Consider the following 20999-nt stretch of genomic DNA (forward strand, 5'->3'; position numbering starts at 1 on the left):
TAGGTTTAATAATTATTTTATTTATAAATCTCCGCCAACTCTTGCCTGTCATATTATTCCAGGTATCACAGATGGATTATATAACAGTATTTTCACATGTTCATCTGCATGAAAATTAGGGGACAGAAGAGATGTACAGACTGCATGAAAATGACACCTTAAAGTTCACATCTATAGTGCAGTGTTCTGTAAACATAGGCCTGTGAGCTAGCTCTGTCCAATTGCCATCCAGCTGCATGATCGTGGGCAAGTCACTTCTGTTTTCTCACTTTTAAATGATCTATCATCTGGATTCTCTATCTCATTCTCAATTGACTGCATGCAAAAATACCATGAAAATACCATGCACTTGAAGTATGAATATTACCATAAAGTACTTTACATATTACTAGGCTTCCTCATTTTAGAGTAATACTATTCATAATCAGTGAAAGTCATTTGTTTGCAAGGTGATCTTTTTAAAAGGAATTCTTAGGCATTAGTCTTACTGACAATCTGTTATGATTCTGAAGCCAATGGCTTGATTCTTAGGGATAGGATATGATAGTAAGATATATAACAAACATGAGTTCTAATTGACAACTGATACAATGAAATGGCTCATTAGTTCTCTGAAATCTAATAATCTACGAGAAATGAGGTCAAATTGAGGGGAAAAAGTCCACCATGGCTTAAGTGACTTAAAATCCAAGTGAGAATTGTGGTAATTGGGAACAAACATTCACCTAAATTGAAGCTTATTTGTATAGAAAAATATATCAAAAAATAATCACTGAAAATCAAATTCCCTGTGAATTTTTAAAAATTAAAATTCTAACCTTTCAGTTCTGAAAACCTGCTTCTTCAGCAAAACATTCAGCATAGACTATATTGCCCTCAAATCAATGGTGTAGTCCACCAAATTTTTTTAGAAAGAGTCACATTACTTTTTAATAGCAAAATGAGCTTCTCTTGGGCTTCAAAATTCAAGGGACAACCTAGGAGATATTTATAATGATAAACAAGGGAAGACTTTGGCATGCAGAGTAGAACTACATCATTATGAATATCTGGCAAGCTGATCTCTATTTGTACATGTCTAGGGTACAGCTAACGTGATTATTACAGGTTTTTTTTGAACCCTGGAGGACAAGGAAAATAACCTGGGAGATAACTTGTAACTTATCAAGTACCATTAATGCAGTCTCCATACTATTTATTACTCTCGTGTCAGTTCCTTAGAACTTTTTAGCCTTTGGGTCCTCTAAGCCATGGATGGAACTGTTTAGGGAGTGGTTACACATATGCAAAGAATTTTCTACTTCAGAAATATTCGTGTTTATCAAAGTGAAAAGATAAATATGACACATGCTGAAAGTGTGCAAAAAAGTTTCTGTGAGCAGCCAATTATTTGGGAACTAATTAGAAAGTATCTTCATCTGAGTCAATATCACTTTTTGGTTTCGTAAGCCTTTCCAGTTCTTCTCCATCCTAAAAAGAAATATGAAATCAGTAATTAATTAAAACAAAACTAGAAATGTAGCATTTGTAATGATTACTAAGGAGAAACCTTACTGGCAAATGTATTTCATTAAACTACAAATATAATCTAGTCAAATGAAATTCAATAAATACTTATGTTCTTAGAAAGTTCATTTTTGACACATAAGGAGATTCACAAAACATGGACAAGCAAGCATCTCAGGACTTGAATTTCAAAGTTGACCACAGGAACACAGTAAGGAGCGCCCTCTGCTGGTCTTCAAGGGAAATAACTAGTGGTTAAAGAAATAGGTACAGTATAAATAAGCTAGGCTACTATCTAAATTGTTACTTTTTTTTTTTTTTTTTTTACCTCTAAAGTAGGGCAAGCAGTGTTATCAGACCACTGGAAAAGAATGCATGACTTTTGAAACTATACTCTGGCTGAGATAAGGGCATTTGGGACCCACGCTTCTAATTTATTTTTTAAAGCACATTTATTTATTTTGAGAGAGTCAGCATGAAATGGGGAGGGGCAGAGAAAGAGGGAGAGATAATCTCAAGCAAGGCTCCACGCTGTCAGCACAGACCCTGAAGTGGGGCTCGAACCCATGAATCGTGAGATCATGACCTGAGCTGAAACCAGGAGTGGGACGCATAACCGACTGAGCCACCCAGGCGCTGCTGATTTTTTCACCTTAGGGATCTGTTGTGACCTCAGTGACATTGCTGATGGAAGCTCTGCCATGAACTCTAATGGGCAAGAGACTGTTTTCCCAAAGAGTGAAATGTTCATTTTGTGAAGTGCTTGGTATTTTGGGTGTACAGGAAAATTGTAAATTTAAAGCTAGAGGAGTTGGTTTCATCTTTTAAATATGTATCTAACTCCTTACTTCAGTCTCCAAAAGATCACTGTTCATCTGTCAACACCATGCCTGACAGACCTTCCTAAAACAATTATAAGCAACTGGAAGAATAATGCTTATTCAGAATAATGACATAAGTAGGTTTCTAGAAAATATTTTTCTCTTACTTATGAAGATAGTTTTGAAAATCACCTTCATAGTGAGTTGAGGCCTACCCTTCTGGCACGGTGTAGTTTACAAGCAACTACAGATGGAAAATCAAGGAGCTTACATCTAACAAGACCTACTAATGTCGAAGATGATCAACTTTTCTTGCCAATGAGGCATATTTCTCTGACTATGGCAGAGTGGAAAGAGTAATGGACTAGGAGTGAGACCTCATGGGTTGATCATAGTTTTTTTACGTACTATCTATAACCCATTTAGCCTGTCCAAATCTGTTTATTCACTCCGCAAACCAGAAAGACTGAACAAGATAACCTGTGTGCTGTCTCCCAGCTCTGTGGCTCTATAATATTCTAAGATACAACTAACGGATAAGGTCCTCGAGGCTCTGATTCACACTCTTTCTCGACCACTGATGGCATTATCACGAGCCCTTGCACATGTAAGTCCAGTGAATGTTTGCTGAATAATTTTTAAAAGTCACAGAAATCCAATACACCCTTTGATAAATAAGCACTGATCGATTTCTTTTCTATGAGCATGAACTGAATCTGGGAAGAACAGGAGAAAAGCAGCATCTCCATAGACTTACCCCACTGGAGCGCTCCCAAAGGCTGCCACTTAGATCTCGGATCCTTTCTTGCCTAGGTGCATATTCCAGACCTTGAGGCTTGCTGGCTTTGTAAATAAATATGGAGAGAAGAACTGACGGTGCTTCTAAGAAAAACTCCAGGGAGGGCCTGAAGTCAAAGACCAGGACAGACACCGCTGTGATGATGACAGTGGTGACCTGGGCCATCAAGACGTGGAACATGTTATCTAGGAACTTCAGAATAAAAGCCACTGAGAGGCCCTGGAATGCAGTCACAAAAATAAGGGTGACTGAAAACACATTGTGGCCATAGAAAACCCCACAGTTCTTAATCTGTTCACTGTTACTGCTCTGAAGGACCAGTGTCAGTCCATTAAAAAGAACGCCAAAGAAATAGAGTTTGCTATTCTGTATGAAGATGCTTTCAGTGAGCTGGTTCCCTTCCTTCAATATCTTTTCATTATAGATATTGGCCATTGAGGAAATAAAACACTGGACTATAATAAGCACATGGCCCAAGCCGAGACGGATGTGACTGAAAATCATAGCTGTGGTGTTCCACTTAGTTTCAGGAAAAGTCCATGCCTTTGCTGTGCAATTGACTTTTCCGGGACATCCGCTTCGGAAGAGAAGGCAGGAATTGGATGGGCTGAAGAAGGCATCATGATGAAATCCATGTCCTGCCAGGTTATGCTGTGAAGTTTCAGTCCCAGCAGTGAGAGCCACAATAGACAAGAACAGAATCAGGAGGGAAGCCCACTGTATCCAGTTCAGGTGCCTCCTGTTCAGAGAGGAAAAACAGGATATTACTACTTTTTCCCCTCCCTTCCCATATTGACTGTTTCTACTGAAAACTCTGACACTTAACTACTTGGCTGAATAAACTGTACCCAATTTTTGCTAGCATTCCCAATTCAAGTTCAAAGGAGACCTTTTGGTATCTCTGCTTCTTAAACTTGGTATTTTTATTCTTCTTTACAATAACTGTCTCTTAATACCATTGCCATTGTAAGTTTCCTTTTAACCTATAGGTTTAACTAAGTCTCTTTTCTACCTCCAGAGCTGATCTTAGATCTTTGTAAAATAACTTTTTATCTTGCTATAAAGTAAGTTATGGCAGGGATTCTCAACCTGGTTTCCCTGAACCTGAATGTGATGAGCTTCAGAAATCTGTGAGTCCTTGCAGTGGGTGCCACATCTATACAGTTGAGTTCCTGTCTCTGCCCCTACCAATCCCATGAGACCCTTCAAAGCTCTGTCAAATTTCAAAGGTGTTCATGAACCAAAAAAGATTTAAGGAGGGAGCTAGCTCCTAGATCCATGGCCTAATCATAAAGCATTTTATAGCAAACTCCTGTTTGGGAAGGCAAGGAAAAAATATTTTTAGTGTTTCAGTTTACAAAGTCTTAACAATGCTTTATTTCTTTATTTATTTTGTCTAACCACAAGCTTGTGTAATATAAACGACACACATTATTGTCAATCTATTTTGTGGGTTTATTTAGTTCAACAGACATTTAGTAAGCAGCTGCTGTGTGCCTGGGGAGATAAAGAAGACTTGATCTCCATTCCTAAGGAATTTTAATAGGAGAAGAGCCATGAAACTAAGTAATGACAATATAATGTGTGACAAGCTATACACAGAACAACTGGGGTACAACGGGGGAGGGAACACTTAAGTATGCAAATGGAGTCAGGTATTGTTTCCAAGATAAAAGGACACTTGAGTTGACACATGAAAAATAAACTGAAATTTGCCACATGAAAAGGGAATTGGTGATATATCCAGGCAGAGGGAAGAGTCCATAAAAAGGCAACAAGAATACACAATGTTAACTAAGAAAAGAGGAGTAGCTGACTCAGATTGGGGTAGTCAAGGAATAAAATCTTCAAGTTTAAAGATCTATCAGGTGAAGGAGAGGGCGCTCGTGCGCGCGCGCATACACATAAACACACATACACACACACACACACACACACACACACACACACACACAGAATACCAGAAGCAAAGGCAGAAGTGTAAAGCAACAGGTAAGAAATAGAAGTTACAAGATTTTGGAGCATTTACTGAGCCCGTACCACGGATCAGCAATTTCTGTTCCAAGGAAGGACACAGTACTTTAAGACTGACTTCCCTAAGGTCATGTACTTACAAAAGAGCAAAGAAGGGATCTGAAGGATGGTCTGCATGTTTCTTCCTGGACCAATGACCCTCTTAAGTATAATGAGTTTTCAAGGTTCATATACAGGCAGATGTGTCTGATTTCACTAATGCTTCCATAGAGCTTCATGAGTGGAGACTGATAAATGCATAGACCAGCCTAGATAGCAGCACCATGTGCACAGTATCGTGCTTTCTCATGTATACACTTTCAAAAAGCCAGATCTAGCATTTAGTGATGGGGCTAGCATAGCCCGGAAGGTCCAAAATTGTGAACTAGTCACATAAATTTCTAAAGGTGTAGCTGGTACACATTAAGTGGTAGAAACCAAATTGATTGAAGACAGGAAAAACAGATGAAAAGTACATGCCCAATTTATAAATATCATCATGTAACTAATTATTGGACATCCAGACAAATGAGGCAATAACAATCTATAATTCCTATAGAAGTTTTCAATTCTGATAGCTGTAGACTTTCCACTAACATGGACATTGAGAAAAAAATAATCTAATTAAACAGTCTTAAACAAGTTAATCAGTACCACTGCAAACATTCATTCAAGGTAATGTTCTAGAAGGTAAAAATTATTAAGGGTTAGGCTGAAAATGGTAGATTTTCAGCAAAGAAAATAAAGCTTAATAAATTATCCCATAAAGTCAGCTGAGGATAGGTGCTCTTACAAATGACAGTGCGTGACAGTTTGCTCCTCAGTTTAGTGGATGAGACAGTAAAAAACTCACCTGATCCCTCCACTGCCCCAGTAAACCACCTGTAAACCGTTTGGATTGCTGCTCAGAGTGGAACATGTACAGCCAGAAGGCTCCTCTACCTGAGGGCCTCGACTCCCAAATGAACTGCTTGCCCACAGAGAGACCTGGTTCCTATGTTTTTGCCAGTGACCTCATTATTGTAATTACATATTTTAATGATTACATAAATGACAAATTATGAGTGAAGGAAAAGGACTGCTGTTTTTATGAAAAGTTGAATGCTCTGGGAAAATTAAAGGCACACTACTCACAAGATAATCTGCCTTCAAACTGGGTACAGGTGAGCTAATTTTAAGATTAGGAAATAAAAATCTACAACAATCTACTTTAAAAGTATTTTTAAGAGCTTGCTCAATTTTTTTTTTTTTTTTTTTTAGTTTATTTATTCATTTTGAGAGAGACAGAGTGAGTGAGCAGGGGAGGGGCAGAGAGAGAGGGAGAGAGAGAATCCCAAGCAGGCTTCACACTGTCAGCATGGAGACCAATGTGGGGCTCAAACTCACAAAACATGAGATCATGACCTGAGCTGAAGCCAAGAGTCGGACACTTAACCGACTGAGCCACCCAGGCGCCCCAAGAGCTTGCTCTTTTTTAAAGAAACTAGAACCAGGAAGCATGTATGATGTAGATTGAATGTAGCTTCAAGAAAGAAGAGCTACAGAGCACTTGGGTGGCTCAGTAAGTTAAGCATCCAACTCTTGATTTTGGCTCAGGTCACGATCTCAGGGTTGTGAGACAGAACCCCCTTCCCCCAGCCTGCTTGGGATTCTCCCTCTCTTCCTATTGCCCTCCCCATGCTTGCACGTGCACATGCTCGCTCTTTCTCTCTCTCAAAATAAATAAATAAACATTTAAAAAGAAAGAAGCTAAAACACTCCAATCAGCAAATCCCACACATTCTCAAAGGCCTGAGCTCTTCAGAAGAATGATGAATGGACATTTACATATCTTAAACTGTTTAAAGTATGTATTTTTTAAACATGATTCACCACTTTGAGTACTCTTAGTAACTCAACAATTAAGTCCAAATTGTATCAGATAAGAGCATCCCTACCAAATTTGGTGATAGTAAAACAGGGCACAACATGAAAATAATTAAATGGAAAGACTCAGATGACTTTTTAAAACAAAACTGTACACATTTCTTAGTAGCACAGAGTGACCAGTAGCAGATTTATAATGAGAAATTATAAAAAAGAATTATCAAATGAATGATTTTGAAGAAATGCGTGTGCTACCGAGTGGCACTGTTATTTCTCTGCTGATTTTGAAGAGTAAATGTTACCATAACTTCTAAGACACCCATCATCTGTGCCAAAATGTTCTTCATTGATTTTTTTCCCCCAACAGCTTTCCTTTGAAGATATCAGAGAAACGTATATACATTTTTTTAGACAAAAATGGTTACCTTTTGCCCCCAGTTCTCAATGTTCAGGTTGATACTACCATTTCCTAAAGACTAATTAAACAATATTATACAACTTCACCAAGCCTTAAACAGCAAGCCAGCAAGGCTTTGAGGGATAACACCTGTGACCAGTCTCCACTGTGGACCAGTGGCTATTCCTCAAAGAGCAAATGCACACATTCACATGGGGTTTCTCTAGAACATATGGTAAGACATTTGGACGGTGATCTTTTGTGTACCGCTTCCAAATTCTTCCAGGTAATTCTTGCATTAGTCACTGGGCTTCTTTTTCCCTACCTTGTAGCCTTATACTATTTGTCTTCATGGGAAAGGTATTTGGTGGCTCCGCTAGAGTCAAGTATAAGACAATGGCTTTCATATTCATATTCACCATGAAAAATGAGTTACTTATGGCAAACACATTAAGAATATGACAGAACTCAAGCTTCTACTCCTGGGTCAAAATTTTATTGCTAAGGGCAAAAGAAGAGTAGACTGAATAACAAAAACCAAACAAACAATATATACCACCAACGACAAAAAGATCAAAATAGAACAAAGTTGATTTTAAAATATAATAATAGGGGCGCTTGGGTGATTCAGTCGGTTGAGTGTCCGACTCGTGGGATCAAGCCCTGCATCAGGCTCTCTGCTGAGTGTGAAACCCCCTTAAGATTCTCTCTCTCTCTCACTCTCACTGCCCCTCTGCCCTGCTCGTACATTCACTCTCTCTCTCTCTCTCTCAAAATAAAAAAGAAATTTTAATTAAATAATAAAATAAAATAAACTGTAATAATAGATAATACAGTACTTGGAAGACATTCTCATAAAAGACAGTATTAGATTAATTATATTATTTTAGCACTATTAAGAGTAGCTTCGGTGCTAATTTGTGACTCAAATTAAGACTCCCTTTGGGAGCCAAGTTAGTGCTTCTAAAAATAATAAAAAAAATAAATGATTTTATTGTTTGTTTAATATAAATAACTTCAAAGGATTCAAAACAGATATTAACAACAAAGCAAACACATGTCTAAGAATATTACTGTTCTATTAAGAGGTAAAATATGTGAAAAAGCTTTTTGGAACTTTAGTTCATAACGTTAATTATTATTAAAACTAGCAATAATATAATACTAATTATAACTAATAGTATTATAAAAGCAAACATTTAGGGGCGCCTGGGTGGCGCAGTCGGTTAAGCGTCCGACTTCAGCCAGGTCACGATCTCGAGGTCCGTGAGTTCGAGCCCCGCGTCAGGCTCTGGGCTGATGGCTCGGAGCCTGGAGCCTGTTTCCGATTCTGTGTCTCCCTCTCTCTCTGCCCCTCCCCTGTTCATGCTCTGTCTCTCTCTGTCCCAAAAAAAAAAAAAAAAAAAAAAAAAAAAAAAAGTTGAAAAAAAAAGCAAACATTTAAAGTTTAAGTATAACTAGATTTAGATTACACTAGGAATTAACTTCCTTTTCCTCTTTCCTTCCTTCCATCCATCCATCCATCCTTTAGAGAGAGAGAGAGAGAAAGAGAGAATCCCAAGCAGGCTCCATGCTCTCAGCACAGGGTCCAAAGCAGGGCTCATCCCATGAACTGTGAGATCACAACATGAGCTGAAATCAAGTCAGACACTTAACTGCTTGAGCCACAGGCACCCTTAACTTTCCTAATACAAATAGTTAAATGCTTAAAAATTTAATGGGCCATCTCTGCCCATATATTAGCTCTCTCAGCCTGACAGGGGCAGTTCTAGTTTGGTCTCTGCCTCTAACCCTGCCACCCCACATACTCCCTTCTCCATGGTCAAAACCACTTATAAATGCTGCAAAATACCCAGTGGCTCTGCGCACAGACACTGCTTGGAACAAATCTACTTATGAATGGGGACAATAACTCCTACCTCCTGGGGTTGTTGTGGGGGTTAAGTCTAGATAGGCGAAAGGCCCTCGGATCAGCCCTTGGCTCTGAGGAGTCTTTGGTGTGATTATCTTGTCACTGTCAGCTGAAAGCCTGCTCGCACTGTTGTCTACCAACCAGTAAGACCAGCCCTGGATAAGGCCTGAGAGGCCCTTCACCTCAACCTCAGAGCCATAGCTCAGGCTCTGGAGTAAACTTATAAAAAACAAAAACATATAAAAAAAAATAAAAAATATTATATACAACTACAGGCTCAGCTAGAGCTATGGGTTAATTCCAAACCTAGCAATACATACTTTATATTTTTGCTTTGGAAAATTTCAATTTTAAATTGATACAATTTTGATCTAACACTTGCGTCTTGTGTAACACAAGTACACCACTACGTGTACCCATAAACTGTCATTTCAAAGGAAAAAAATTTAAAAACCCAACATGTTTTTGAGACCCCTTTATGAGATGCCCTTATTAAATAATGAGCCTTTCATTATATGTCAGAGCCCATTTTTTTTCTTCCATGGACATGCATCTTTAATTTTATCACAGGAATAAATATAAAGATATTACTATATATATGTGTATATATATATACACACACACACACACATATATGTATATATAGCTACTTAAGAATGTATACATATATATATACCTATATTACTATATATATATATATACATATACACACACATTTTTTTCCCTCAGAAATCAACTTTTTGTCCTATAAAGTGGCTTTTATGTTGATTTTAAGGACTTCAAAACATTTTTGGAATAGCATTCTTTCACTTGCTAGTTGAATTATTTTCACAATTCATAAATTAAATGAAGAACCTGATGCAGAAACAAATTTCAGGGGCACCTCAGTTGGTTAAGCGTCCAACTTCAGCTCAGGGCATGATCTCATGGTCTGTGGGTGGGTTGGAGCCCTGTACTGGGCTCTCTGCTGTCAGCTTTCAGAGCCTACTTCGAATCCTCTGTACCCCCATTTTCTCTGCCCCTCCCCAACTTGTGCTTTTTCTCTCAAAAAAAAAAAAAAATCAGTGCACTCTAATATTTAACCTGGATGAAATATAATGTTCATTTTTTTCCCATCTCTCACATCAAGCATTAAATTGAATGCTTCCTCAGGGTAAAAGAAAGTCTTTCAAGAACTCCATATAATTAATGTACTGAATGCATCACGTATTCAACAAATATTTATTGAGTGCCTACGTGCCAAGCCATTCACCCTTACATACACATAAATTATGAAAGCACATAGTATGACATGGCACATTGAGAATAAGAAATTAAAAGGGCAAAGTGAACGTAAAATTAAAAAAAAAAAAACAATCACAACAAATATAACAAGAAGTTAATTTTATTTTTATCATCAAGTAACAACTTAAACTGGAGTTAAGTGCCCAGATCCCATTACACCTTAGAATATCCTGGCCTTTACATGGTGGCAGAGACTGTTTACTTAAAAATGTTTACTCTATTCAAAGGTCCTCCTGGCGACAGGAAACACTGGTGACAGCATTTTTAAAAGCAAAAATCTATCATTCTTATTTATTGTAATTTTGACTAGATTTCTCATGTAAATCTTCTGCCAATTAGAGCTTAGATCATGTACTCAAGTAGCTTGATAAAGAATTTGCCACTCTTTACATCTCCAAACTACAAGTAATAAATGTACTAACAATATCTAGGAACTTCTTGGTTCCCTACTAAAGTATAGAGATTCTGAAAAAGATAAAAAAGAAAAGAAAAAAAAAAAAAGCCTCATGAATTTGTTGAAAAGTTGGCACTGAAAATTAAAGTAAGCTGGACAATTATTTATTTATTTATTTATTTTTGAGATACTAAGAAAAAACTTTTCATACATCTAGTTGCAATGATTTAGATAGGCCAGCACTGGAGCTGCTTTCCAGATGGGTTAAACAAGTTGCCCAAAGCCAATTAGGAATAAAATCCTGGCCTTGGGATTCAGAGGGTTCAGTGCTCCGGGTATATGATCTGAAACAAGGCTGTGCCGTTTTAAAGTATGATATATGCTTTCAGAGCAAGTTACTTACTTCAGCACTATCCTGAATAGAAGAGCTGTTGTTATAATGCTAAAATTTGAGAAGATAACAGCCATGGCCTAGAAAGAAGGAGAAGATAGAATTACAATCCAAACAAAGTAGTGACCTCAGAAATCTCCCAGCCTGCTGGTTCACCTGACAAAAAAAGCTTTTTGGTCAAAAACCTGAGGGGTTATTAGGGCAGCTACTTCACTAGAGGATGAAATTCCATTTTTATTGCTTGTTAAATTTATACAGATATGATCAAATTATTGGACAGACTTTGAAAACTTGTTTAAATTCAGCAAATGCCTGTGTAAATAATCCGTATGTGCAGATCAGGGAATACTTATCAACTCTAAATGTTTAGGTCCGAAAATAATAGTGACCTTACTTATGAAGCATACTTTTTCAGGCTCTTAAAGTGCTTTATAGACTTTTAACACCGTTTCAGAGGTAGAGAGAAGGCAAGTACTATTAGGCCCATTTATACGTTAAGACAATAGAGGTAGAGGTTTTTAAGCATCTTTACTGTTACAGGAATTGAATCGGTTCTCCTGGTTGAACTGCAGTGACTCAATACCAGTGATTCAGTCCCAAACTCATACCTGACAATCCTTGGATTTATTCACATTGCTCTACACACTTAGAAATGTGGTAGCCAGATTTCATAAAGATGGGTTTTTATGAAGTCAGTCATATTTCACATAGAGAGTATTAATCTGAACATGTATATAATTTGGCTCAAAAAGTATGAAATTTCATCAGTGCTCCTCCATATTTGGATCTGACAACATTAAAAAAAAAAATTAAAAACAAATCCTACTCATTTACTTCACTCTACCTTCTTCCTTGCTCAGTTTAAGTTCACTAAACTCCAAAGAGTATTTTTCACTAGTCCTATGTAACCAGCAAGCATGGCTACCATGCAGGTAAATTAAAGAAATAAGAGTGAATCCAATAAAAACCAGCAAAAATTCCAAGAATACAACATTGTTGTTTTTCTACTGAATTTTTTATGAGAAGCACTGTTTTAAGAATTTCACTGTGTCCTCTGGAGACAAATGTTTGTGAACCCCTTGGTAAAAGCAGAGAAAAACCTAAGGAGGAAAGTAAGTGGCTGGTAAGAAGAGGGAGGACATAGTAGCTCTGATCAACCACAATAATGGAGTGGATGCACCTAACCAAGCAGCCTGGCTGACCTGATGATGAATTTAGAACCTACTTTCCATGCAAGTGTACAGAATAAACAAAACACCAGAGCTCTTTGCCCCAAAATCTCTGTGCATCTCTATTTAATTCTTTCCAACTAGACTGGGCACAGCAATACACAGAAAATGCCATGTGATTTCTTTTGTAATATCTGTGGTTGTGCACAATCAGGAAGGAAGAGCAAAGTAATAAGGTGGAAGAACAAGGAAGCTGCAATCTTGCTTTCATGCTGGGGATATTGGAAAGGGATATAAATTTAGAGCTAATCTAAATAAAGTACAACAAATATGTACTCATTGATGCAAATAATTATGTTGTTGGGTACAGGAATTCTCAGATCTGAAAAACAAAGTGGAAGTAAGAATTTAAGGGAGAACACATTCTAACATTCAAAACACTTACTAATAACATGGATCACATAGCTGAAAGGAACTTCAGGCGATCGATCACCTGGCCCCAGTCCCTGCCTTTGGGTTAGTATGGTAATGTTATTCTATTTTACAGATGGTCATCTTAGAGTAGTTGGGCTTGCCTAGTTACACAGCTTCTAAACTGCAAAATAATCAAATACCTGTTGTCTAGTTAGTGCTCTACTGATCCTTTTCTTCTTGTCCCACTCTCAAACTGATTTCGCTATACGTAAAAGGCTTCACATGGAGAACTAGGACCAATAAAAATCCTATTTATTATCAAAATGCCTGAATTTATTCTTGAAAGAAACTTAAAATACATTTTGGCAACAATGGCAACAGAAATCTTCATTTTATAAATTAAGGGAAATAAATACACAAATTCCCCCAAACTGAGTAACAGGTAAAAGCAAAAGCCCAAATTTTAATTCTGATTACTAATGGATTCCTAAATTGGCATAGAGAACACCAAGAGAGATGAGAAATATCCCTAGTATTATCAGTCATAGATAACATTTATCATTGGGAGAATGTATTTTCTACCCTTAAAGAACTCGTTGGTTAAATGATAGGACTGACAGAAAAAGAAAATCATACAAACAGAATACATTTACTACATTAAAGCAGGTGCAGGAAAAAGTAGGGCACTGAGTATACAATTTTCTGACAATGTGGGGCACCTGGGTGGCTCAGTTGGTTAAATATTCAACTTTTGACTTCTGCTTAGGTCATGATCTCATGATTTGTGGGATTAAGCCCTGCGTCGGGCTCTGTGCTGACAGCACGGAGCCTGCTTGGGATTCTGTCTGTCCCTTTCTCTCTGTCCCTCCCCCTTCCCACTCACCTGTGCACTCTCTCTCAAAATAAATAAATAAACATTTTTGAAAAAACACAGTGAGCAGCAGATTGGTAACTCAGTATTCAGATGATTCTGGTGAAACCTCAGGGAGACCACTGAGAGTAATGAGAAACTAACACTGATAAGGAAAATGATAAAAACATTAGTTCTGGGATTCATTTCTCTGCGTTTTTCTAATGCTATTTTCTATCATATTTACTTACAGGCTGAAGGTAGGAAATGACATAGAAGACAATTAAATTATCCAGGAAATAAAGAAAGGCAGGAATGGACCACTTCATGAAATTAGAGAATTCTTTCCAGGAAGCACATCTCAAGTTTCTACTTTGATGATCTTCTAAAGAAAGAAAGACAGCAATAAACAAAGAATATTGATGAGAATGCCCATATTTTTAGACAAAGCAAGTTGTATTTGATTACTGATACAATTCTTTGAAAGAGGTTTTATGAACTTACTTTTATCAGTGACTATTAGCCTTAAGAAATTAAACACAATATAAGATTTCATTTATGGTCTCTCTTCAACTCCCCACCAGACCTCATCACTGACAATCAGCAACACCCTGAGGAATACTGATTCTCCTAATTCCTGTTAACTTGAGATAGAAACACCACTTAGAACAACTCAGGATACTATGGTTTTATTTACTACTATGAGAGCCTAAAGCAAAGAAAGAAGTTAGAATCCAGAGAAAATAAATCAAGTATTTATGTTGGGATTTTTCCCCCCAGGGGGAATCAGGAAAAGGGAGTACCAGGTGAAGATTTGTACATACAGGAGCAGAGAAAATTAAATTTTGCTAATCCTGGTATGAGTTATGATCCCATCTCCAGAGTTCCAAGAACTCAGGAAGGTACTGTAACCAGAGAATGTAAAATAACATGCAAAAATAGAAAACAATTTAAGTCCTGCAAATTCATGAGATTAAGAAATATATTCCACCAACTAGAATCTTTGCACAAACTGACACTTTTAAGAATAAAACAGAAATCTTCTTGGAAAAGACTTTTAATACTTTGAATTCTGTTTACTTCATATGTGAAGGCAGATCACAGAACAGAGAAAGGTAAGGCTCAATAAATGGGGAACTAAGATGAAGAATTAATACACAGGAAGAGCCACAAAAGGCTAGATGCTTTAGATTTGAGGAAGGGATGAGTATCCCTGCTTGATAATTGATGAGACTGGAACTCAGAGAAGTTAAAATAATCCCGCCCTAGAATATAGTCTCCAATCCACTCTGCTACCTCCCTTGCAGGAAATGGGGACTGTTTTTGCAATGTGCTACATATCAAATCAGACAGCAGTGATTTACAAAACCCTGAATTTGAATAAAAACGAACTTGCTGTGTGCTCCAACAAAGGAACAAGTAACAAGGTAGAGCAATGGCCAAGACGTGAGGAAAACATGGGCTGGAGTCCTGGCTCTGCCCCCTCCTACCTACCACTGCATAACATCTGTTCTTTTGAGCCTGTCCTTGCTTTTGCAAAACATGGGTAACTGTAGGTATGTTTGTATCTTAGTGTCCTCATATATAAAATTACTGGGCTAGACTAAATGACATAAAATCTTCCTTTTAGTTTTCCTAAAATGTTTTGATTCTGTGATTTTTAACAAGTATAGGGGCGCCTGGGTGGCTCAGTCGGTTAAGCGTCCGACTTCAGCTCAGGTCATGATCTCACAGTCCATAAGTTCGAGCCCCGTATCGGGCTCTGTGCTGACAGCTCGGAGCCTGGTGTCTGCTTCAGATTCTGTGTCTCCCTCTCTCTGACCCTCCTCCGTTCATGTTCTCAAAAATAAAAAAAAAAATAAAAAATAAATTAACAAGTATAGAGTTCAAGACTTCAAGACTCACCTTTCTTTAAAATCCACAATGACACAAGCACACAGAAAACCAGTTTCACCAATTCTGAGCACACGTTCACAGTAGTTGGAAGATAATCATACTTGTTCTCTGAAATGTAACAGGCATTTTTTAACTATAAATTTTGTGCTATATTATGCTTGTATACAGATAACAATTTATATCTGTTTTTAAACTTAAAAGCTGGATTTTAATACTGATTATATTTAACTTCATCCAATTGGCTTTCTTCTCTTGGATTTTTTTAATCAATTCACCTAATGTATTAGCTATCCCTACCACATTCAGTGTTTTATTATTCTTGAGTTTCTCACCTTTTCACCCAAGTTGCTGATAAATATGTTGAGGAGGCTAAGGCTATGGGCACAGAAGGCTTTGTGGTATGGCATTAGACAGGACCATTATTTAGCACTGAGAGCCTGACTCATCAAAAAGCTATGAATTTAACTGGCGGAATTATGACCCAGCTTATGGTTCCTCTTGTGTCATTTGTTTGCCTTGCTACAATCAAAGTAAATGGTCTGTGATAGTCCCTTAACTTGGAATCTTCCTATCTGTTTTGCATCACGGCACATACAGAAAACAGTATTGGTCTGGCACTCTGGAATAAATGGTACGTTGCGGTAAAAGGAGCCAAGAGGCAACTGCCCAGAGCTCTGGCTACCTCTAGGGCTGAGAGGAAATACTCTGATATATCAAAACCCACTGATGAGTTGGAAAGATCACTTATAAGTCAATCTAATCAGAAAATGAGGTTAGGTTTGTATGCCTTGGTCTTAGCTGTTACGTCTATTCCAAATGCTTACAAACAACTTGCTGTAAAATTTTGCCAAGGACAAACATAAACTTTAGTAGGTCCTATTTTAAGGAATGCATTTTTCCTATCATTTGAAACATTTCCTTATTTTCCTTGGCCATGATATGAAAAACCAAAACTGGCCAAGTAAATGGGGACAATGCCAACTCAACACTCTTTCTATCCAGAACACCTTTTTTCTTTTTTTTCCTGTGGTTTCCCTTGACCTTCTCAACCTAAACAGTCAATTCTTTATTCATCTCTAATCCTTTTGTGCTACCTATAAACCTTTATAACAATACCTGTCGCATTATATTATAGCTGCTACTTCTGTGTATATCTTACCCTTGGAATGTAAGCCCCTTATGAAAAAAGGGCCCATGTCAGTCATCTTGATAAAACTGGCAGTTAATGGTATTCTGCACTTGGTAGGCACTTGATAAATGTTCTCCTGAATTTAATATTTGCCTGTTAAACTCTCTCCATCATTCAAAGCCTAATTAAAACATCTCCTCCTCCCTTCTCTGAGCTTAAACCTAGACTGAAATCACACTCTACTATCTTCCACTAATACTTTGCATTAATCTCTATGATACACACGAGGGAACATGCACACACAAGAATGGAGGCAGAGGTCTTCAGATTAGAAGTCTCAAACTCTTACCACTGCTCCAGAACTCACTTTGACTTTTATTTACTTTTAAATCATATTTCTCTCATAGTAGATCCCAAACTATGATTCAGCATCATGTGGTACCTCCCTCCACTTAACCTTCTGCTGACACTCATACACCGAATCTACACTGCATTCATCCTTACTGATCTCCCATTAGTCCAAAGAAACAGGCCATAGCCCCAGGATGACCCATTCTCCCCTTTAAAACTTTCCTTTCTCTTCAGGAACTTTGCTTCAGTGAGTATTTCTTCTTCTGGCTTCAGTGTATCTCTTTTATCTTTCTATTAACTGGCTTGCTCCCCTTGGCCTTTAAGGATGCCCAAACTGTCCCATCCGAAAAACAAAATATACGATCCCAGCCCTGCCCCAGCTACCATACTTTCTCCTTCTTTCCCTAAAACAGCATCAACATTCATTATCTCCATTGTGCCCACTTTCCATTCAGGTCTTCTTCCCAAGCAATCAGGTTTCTGATCCCATCACTTTATTCAAACTACCTGGTCTCTGAGATTACCAAACATCTTTTAATTTCTAATTCCAAAGGGCATGCTTGAACCCCTATCTTACTATGATGTTGCAATTTCCTCTGTGTTCAAACTTATTTCCTTCCCTTCTATGAATCATGTGCATTTAGTTCTCTTATTTCTTTGATGATTCTTTCCTAACATCTGAGTGTCAGCATGCCTCTTAAATGTTGGCTTCCTTGGAGTTGTATCCTTGGCTCTCATTTTCTCATTCTGTGTGCTTACCCTGAAAAAGCCCTCTGGCTCCTACGGTTTTAAATAGCAATGTAATATTCATGTCTCCAAATCTGTATTCTGGAACATTAACGCTCACTAAACATATCCACATGAAGTACTACTTCCTATTTATAAATTTAATTCGTATTTCCTTCATATATGGGATGTGCTAGATAGTGCAGAATATGGCAATGAACAAGGACATAGCTCCTGACTTCACGGAAGGTACCTAACTAAAACTGTTCAATCTTTCTGAATTCTGTCCTATCTGCTTATTCCTACTAACAGCTTCCATCTTAGCTGAGAGCATCATCAATCCACTTAGCACCCAAACAGGAAACCTCTGAGCTGTCCAATATTTCACGTCCTTTAGTCTCTACATTCAATATTCTCTGAGTCCTGTCTTTTCTCATGTTTAGTATATTTCTTGAATCTCTCCTCTCTTCTCTATTCCTACCTCCAAAGCCATGGTTAGTCTTCTTAATCTGTGGCTTGTATTTGCAATAACCCCAACTGGCTACTCTGCATCCAGTCTCTTCCCAAGTCCATCCTCTATTCAGCTAGTGTAACAGTCTCTCTCATTCTGTTTATAATCCTTCAAGCATTCCTTATTCCCCAGACTCTAGAGCCTAGAAAATAAAGTCCCAGTTCCTTAGCGTGGCATATGAAGTCCCTTAGTATCCGATCATTACTTCCCCTCTGCTCATATGCATGCGTTCCTTCCTCCTCTCCTTCAAGTCCTTAAACTTTTTGCTCAGTCATTCTGAAGTACATGTTCTTACAATCCATCCTGCTTTTCTTTTTTTTTTAAACATATCTATTTGATTCTATGGATTGTTGCTTCTGTTTTGAATACCACTGCCCACCTGTCCTCTTGTGGATCAACTTCACCTTCTCAGGGAAGTATTCCCTAATCCCTTTACACTCCACATCCTCCTGTCCCAGAGAGAACATAGCACTTTCTACATAAAACTATCTCCACGCCTTTGGTATAGGGCTGCATTTATTATACTGTACTTTCATGACGTTTCAAATGTACAGCTCTCCTCTAATAAACTGAATTCTTGAGAACAACGACTATGTCTTATACACTTTGAATTTTGTTCTTAATATTTAGCCTACTGCCCAAGACAGAAATGTTAACCGAAGTAGAGACCTATATACACATCTGACTCCCCAAGCAGACCATTAAGGGTCATGATGTCATACTTCTATGTGTCCTGAATAACTAGTGAGAGGCTCTCAATACAGCTTTGTAGAATTAAACTGTTTGTCTAAATCCAAATTCCTACATTAAAAAAACAAAACAAAACACAGAAGACTTCTTAGCTAATAATTTCAAAGATTTCAAAGCAAATAATCTGTACTGCCTCAATGATATAGTAATTAAGACTAACTCACAAATGCCAAGTGGCCAAATATATCCTCCTATTTCAAAGTAAGTTATAATTACACATATTGCTATAGGTCCAGAAATACCTGTTGATTAAAATAATAGTAAGATGTTATGATCTGTTCTGTAAAGGGTGTGACACTGTATTTAACCCAAATTTCACTCAGCATGAAAAATTTTTCTTGCTAAGGAATAAAAGGTTAAAGAATCAAACTTAAACACGCTTTGCCCTTCACATGAAGCAGAGTACTTGCCAGGGTATTTTCTCTATTTTGCATACAAGGAGACCAGCGACAGGAGACGTAACGTGTGATTAGATGCAAGTGTTCCATATATTCCAAGTCTTCACTTACCTTCATTGGCTGAGTATTTTACTAGTAGGATTCGACTTGAGCTCAAAGCAATGAATATGGTGCCTAGTAGGAATGTATACATCGCTGACAAGGAGCACAATGTGGGATGATCACAGCACTTGCTTTCCATTCCACTGGTTTTTAATGGTCTTAAAGAGAACATATTCGTGAGCAACACTGTTGGTAGATAAAGCATAGTACAAATACCACTGATTAGTGAGGAACAGAAAAGCAATTTTTTAGATGTTTGGCTACAGTTGTATCCAAACCAAGAAAATTGAGGAGAACCAGAGAAAAGGGAAAGAAAATGAAAGTGTCAAAAGTTGTTGGGGGAGGGGGGGGGACTCCAAAGACAGAAAGGCAGCGCCAGACTAGAAGTGCTGCTAAAAGTAGCAAGTGAGCAACTGACATCTGGGGACTGCAGAATTTTGCAGAAAGCCAATTTTAACTTCCATTCCTATTAGCAACTTTGCCCTAGAGGAGAATTTCAGATTTCCCTTCACCTCAGTAGCAGCTCTTCCCTAGAAAGAGGGACAGTTCATTACAATAATGACCGAAAGGGGAATATCTGAAACAGTGTTGTGAATCTGCACCTAACTAGTGTTAAAAGTACAAGAGAGCTTAGAAATCAATGACTCTAGAGTCCTCTTCTGACATGTTGAGGGCACTAAACTCTAGGCTGAGTAACCTGTCCAAAGCCTGCCTGTGTAAGGGATAGCGCACAGGGCCGGGAGGACTGGTGAGAGATGGGCTTGAAACGTCAACACCGACAGCCCACCAGCGCGCAAACGTAGAGGTAAAAGAGACACCTCCCCTGCTGAAGGCAGGCAGGTTTCCCTCCAGGCACGGCGGGGGAGGGGGGGGGGAGGGAGAAAAGCCTTCTTGTCACACATGCGCAGTAGGGATCTCGAGCGGCGCGCCCTCCCCTCATACGCACGCGCATTTCTTTGCCAGCCGGGCGAGGTTACCTCTGTCCGTCCAAAGGGTTTTTGGTGGAAGAGCGCACATCCTACAGCTGAAACAGTAACTGTGTAGCTCTGCAGAGGCAGCAATAGCTTTTAGGGTCCATGGTCGGGGAAGCTACGGGAGGGAAAGAAAGGCGAAAAACCCCAGCCCCTGAACCTCCTATTCCGGAACAAAAAAGCACAACTACGTCCAGACTAGGAAAGAGCGGACCCGGCACCCATTGCGCAGGCGCGCTCAGTGTTACGCTTCCGGAGGGAGGGGAGAAGAGGCCTGAGCCCGCCCCAGCGAGCCCTCTCTCGCGTCACGTGGCGGGAGAGTCCTGTGTCACGTGAGGCCCAGGTAGCG

General features: G+C 38.4%; 1 protein-coding gene across 4 annotated transcripts; it reads right to left on the reverse strand.

Moving 5' to 3' along the window:
* On the reverse strand, positions 1 to 20888 carry SLC35A5 (solute carrier family 35 member A5). 4 transcript variants are annotated; one of them, XM_030330548.2, is made up of 7 exons: positions 20626 to 20888; positions 19689 to 19837; positions 15722 to 15820; positions 14068 to 14201; positions 11396 to 11463; positions 3085 to 3865; positions 1 to 1470 (listed from the first exon to the last, which is right to left on the reverse strand). In XM_030330548.2, exons 1-7 carry the CDS (start codon positions 20694 to 20696, stop codon positions 1402 to 1404), a joined length of 1371 nt encoding a protein of 456 aa, XP_030186408.1. In that variant the 5' UTR covers positions 20697 to 20888; the 3' UTR covers positions 1 to 1401. The 4 variants fall into 4 exon arrangements, with proteins under 4 accessions (XP_030186408.1, XP_030186410.1, XP_030186411.1 ...); XM_030330550.2 differs by having other exon boundaries at positions 20657 to 20885; XM_030330549.2 differs by having other exon boundaries at positions 464 to 1470; positions 19689 to 19865; positions 20657 to 20888.
* Between the last annotated feature and the right edge of the window lie 111 nt (positions 20889 to 20999).

This window comes from Lynx canadensis, chromosome C2 (genome assembly GCF_007474595.2).
Source record: "Lynx canadensis isolate LIC74 chromosome C2, mLynCan4.pri.v2, whole genome shotgun sequence".
NCBI classification, from domain to species: domain Eukaryota; kingdom Metazoa; phylum Chordata; class Mammalia; order Carnivora; family Felidae; genus Lynx; species Lynx canadensis.

What these genes read in the sequence shown, in the direction of transcription:
- SLC35A5 (XM_030330548.2), bottom strand. Translation starts at nt 20,696, where the DNA reads ATGTGCGCTCTTCCACCAAAAACCCTTTGGACGGACAGAGGTAACCTC. An exon ending in ATTGTGGATTTTAAAGAAAG is followed by an intron (nt 14,202 to 15,721) that starts GTGAGTCTTGAA and finishes TTCTTTCTTTAG; the next exon opens with AAGATCATCAAAGTAGAAAC. An exon ending in CTATTCAGGATAGTGCTGAA is followed by an intron (nt 3,866 to 11,395) that starts GTAAGTAACTTG and finishes CTCTCTGAACAG; the next exon opens with GAGGCACCTGAACTGGATAC.